General features: G+C 38.3%; 1 protein-coding gene across 1 annotated transcript in view; it reads right to left on the bottom strand.

Annotated features, from left to right (window-relative positions):
- Positions 1 to 1,274: 1,274 nt before the first annotated feature.
- LOC145484485 (uncharacterized) overlaps positions 1,275 to 3,478 on the bottom strand; it is a 2,918-nt gene continuing 714 nt past the window's right edge. The window contains exons 1-3 of the mRNA XM_081463100.1: positions 3,338 to 3,478; positions 1,896 to 2,664; positions 1,275 to 1,792 (exon numbers count right to left, since the gene is read on the bottom strand). The exon at positions 3,338 to 3,478 is cut by the window's right edge and continues 714 nt beyond it. Of these exons, the coding sequence (XP_081319226.1) occupies positions 1,283 to 1,792; positions 1,896 to 2,664; positions 3,338 to 3,478 (1,420 nt within the window). The 3' untranslated portion in view covers positions 1,275 to 1,282. The remainder of the gene's footprint in view (positions 1,793 to 1,895; positions 2,665 to 3,337) is intronic.

Genomic DNA, 3,478 nt, shown 5'->3' with positions numbered 1-3,478 from the left:
CAAACGTTGAGAGCATAGGTTCTCGGTGAGTGTTTTGAGAGATCTAGTGCACAGAAGAGGTAATGAAAAGAAATATTTTAGCCATTTAACTGGGTTTTCCAGTTATGAAAAGTTTCGAAGGGTACTTGAGTTTGTTCTCCCAGGTGGTCATCGAAAGCACATCACATACTGGAACACAAAGGCGAGCAAAGAGCGCAAAATTGATACGTCGTTGTTATTCGACTCTGATCAAGAATCACAAAGTGATGATGATGGGAGCTCGGAACCAGAAGCTGATCATGGTTCTTCAAGAGATCATGTTCTATCTGTGGAAGACGAGTTTTTACTAGTTATGATGAAGCTTTGTCTAGGCCTAACCAATCTTGACTTAGCAATGAGATTTAATGTCGCAGAAGCAACAATATCAAATACATTTATTACATGGTTAAATCTGTTGTTTATACAACTTGGCACCCTGAAGATCTGGCCTCACAGGAACGTCATCCTAGAAAACATGCCCAAAAAGTTCAAGGAAGATTATCCCAATAACATTATTATAATTGACTGCACTGAATTAAAAATTCAGTGTCCATCCTCCCTTGTTATTCAGTCCCAGAGTTATTCAAACTATAAACCTACAAATACATTGAAATCCCTGGTAGGAGTCGATTCCATGGGAGGCTTTATGTTTGTCTCCCAGCTATACACAGGGTCCATATCCGACAAACAGATAGTTTTTAGGAGCGGATTTCTCGATTTACTGTCAAGAAAAAAGGAAGTATCAGAAATCTTGGAAGGTGACAGCATAATGGCTGACAAGGGGTTTGACATAGGAGGAGACTTACAGAAAATCGGACTTCAACTTAACATTCCTCCATTTTTAAAAGAAAAACCTCAATTTAATGAAAATGAAGTCATAAGAACACAAACAATAGCTAAACACAGGATTCATGTTAAAAGAGCTATTGGGAAGGTCAGGCGTTTTCTTATTTTCAACAGTAGACTCCCAATCAGCTCACTGGGAACCATAAATCAACTTTGGACAGTGTGCTGTTTGCTCTCAAACTTTATGGATGCTATTTTAGCTGAGGAAGTCAAAGACTAACTTAAAAATCAAGATCTACTTGCAAAGCAAAACAGTGACAGAAACGTGAGATACATTAAATACCCTGTACCTAATGCTACCAGGGAAAGTTAAGTAATGCACTTGTTTGCAACAATAACAAATACACTTGTTTTCCTTGCTTTTCCATTCAAAGGAGCCTCAATTGGTGCATTAATGTTGATGGAGTATTAACAGTTACTACTCCCAATGGGCTACACTGTAGGTGTGGCAAAGTGACTGTTCACATGGATTAACAGATGTTGCCCTCTCTTTGCTCAAGAATAGAATGGAATGCTTAAAATAAAACATGGTTAATTTAGGTAACAGTGTATTGTTCCAATAGGTAGGATCAAAGTTAATACGTTGTACAAAAAGACTACGTGATCCTGATAGATATATTACAAAGTCACACCAAGGTAAGCCACTAAGGGCAAGTTGTCCCTGGATTTGTGCATAATAACCCTGTTTATCATCAGTTCTAAGCTTTGGGACTCCATCAACCATACTGCAGGGGAAGTTTCTATCCTCGCATGCTGCTTCCATGGTGTGATTCCTCCAAGTGTAGGGACACTTGATTTCTAGTAATCCGAAGGGATGGTCAGAAGTTGGGTCAAACACCTTACCATCTGGGTTAGCACCAAGGTAGGGGTGGGTGGGGTTAACAACAAGACCACTGTCATATACTGTAAAGTTCTTATCCAAGTGTTTCTGTATTTTTCTTGCATAGTGAGATCTAACTACTTTTTCATTTTGTTTACCATGACAAATTGATGCTACATTTGAAAGATCCTTTGCTTCAAAAATACTTTTAAGAAATGGCTCTGTAGGCTCTTTTTTTTCTATGAAGTACTTTCCCAAAATTTGAAGCCGTTAGTCGAAGTTTACGTTCTTCAAACCATGTGGGCTCCTGAGCTTGACTAACAGTGTTGATCTGAAGGTCCCAAGCTCGTTCATTGTTTATGCTAATGCTTTGCAAAATTGGATCCGACTTTGTATGTGTAAAGCTACTGGGAGGAATAAATGGCTGACTGCATGCACTAGAAATTGGAATCTTGGGAAAAACCAAAACCCCCTGTGGTTGCTGATCCCTTGGAAGTGTTACACAATTGTTTGGTTTATAAAAAGCAAAGGTTGTATTGGTTTCCTTTAAATCAGTTAGTTGATACCCTAAAGTTGAACCAAGAGGGACATTCCCAAAAACAGTATGTGTAGCTGTTGAACATTCCTGATCACTGATCAGGTATGAAAAAGGGGAATGTTTTTCTACGTTTGAAAGGTAATGACACATTTCCATCACATCTTGCTGCTTCCACCCATTTAACTTGAGATGTTTACCCCTTGCATCATAAAGTTTACAAGTTACTGGAGCCAGTTTTCGCTTGCCACCTTGGTCAGATGAGGCTTTGACAAAGGTACATTTCATTACTGGTTCTGGTTCAATACTGGCACCTCGTGGCTTGTGCCACTGCTGCGGCACACTTGTACAAGTTTGATCTGCTGGGATCTCCGTGATCCCCAACATACTCCAATGATTTAGCAGGTACAACAAGGCAAAAACATGGTTACAGTGGCCTCCAACCCTGCAATTAAGTTATTTGTATTTTGTCACATTGCAACTCATCAATACAATACATTTACATACACATGGAAATATGACTAAAATTTAACTCTCTATTAGTAATTGCACACTGTAAACAATGCAAAACTATAGATTTCCATACGTTATTGAAACGTGATTGTATATGTTGCAGGTTAAATTTGTTCTCGGGTTACATCTGTTTCCAACCTAAGCTGATTTGTTTCAACCTGAACATATTTTATAAACAATTTATTGGACTTCAAAATAATTCAGATTATTGCTAAAATTGCTATCTACAGGTTAAAGCAGATTAATGTAGGTTGGAAACAGATTTTACCAAAAAAAAAACATTTCACCTGCTAACATGCACACTGACCATTGGATTTAATGAAAGCATAATTAGAGCTTTCAAAATCTGGATAAAATTTAATGAAAATTTTACCACGTCCAAAACAAAACACAAATCTTTGTATTTTTGATAAAAAAAATTACGGCAGGTTCAAAAAGCCCAGTTAACTATCGTCGGTTTTAAATCGACGAAACACTTTTCGGCTTAGTATTCGATGTGTACGTGTGACCTGTAATCCTGACCTGTGGAATGTGACCTAAACTCACGGCCTACACCAGCGTGATAATTATATTGTAATTGTGGTGGAACTTCGAGTTATATTTACCCCGCTTTGCATGAGCATTCTGCTTCTTTCACATTTCCTATATCTTCTCTGTCTGCAGCAATCTTCAATTTTACGGTATGAGGAGCTTCGCTCTTCTTCTGGCTTCGGAAACAACGGCCTTTGACATAACAGGTCCTCGAT

This window comes from Orbicella franksi, chromosome 4 (assembly GCF_964199315.1).
Source record: "Orbicella franksi chromosome 4, jaOrbFran1.1, whole genome shotgun sequence".
Taxonomy (NCBI): Eukaryota; Metazoa; Cnidaria; class Anthozoa; order Scleractinia; family Merulinidae; genus Orbicella; species Orbicella franksi.
Note: the sequence above shows the minus strand (reverse complement) of the source record. Positions and strands in the feature narration are given on the sequence as shown.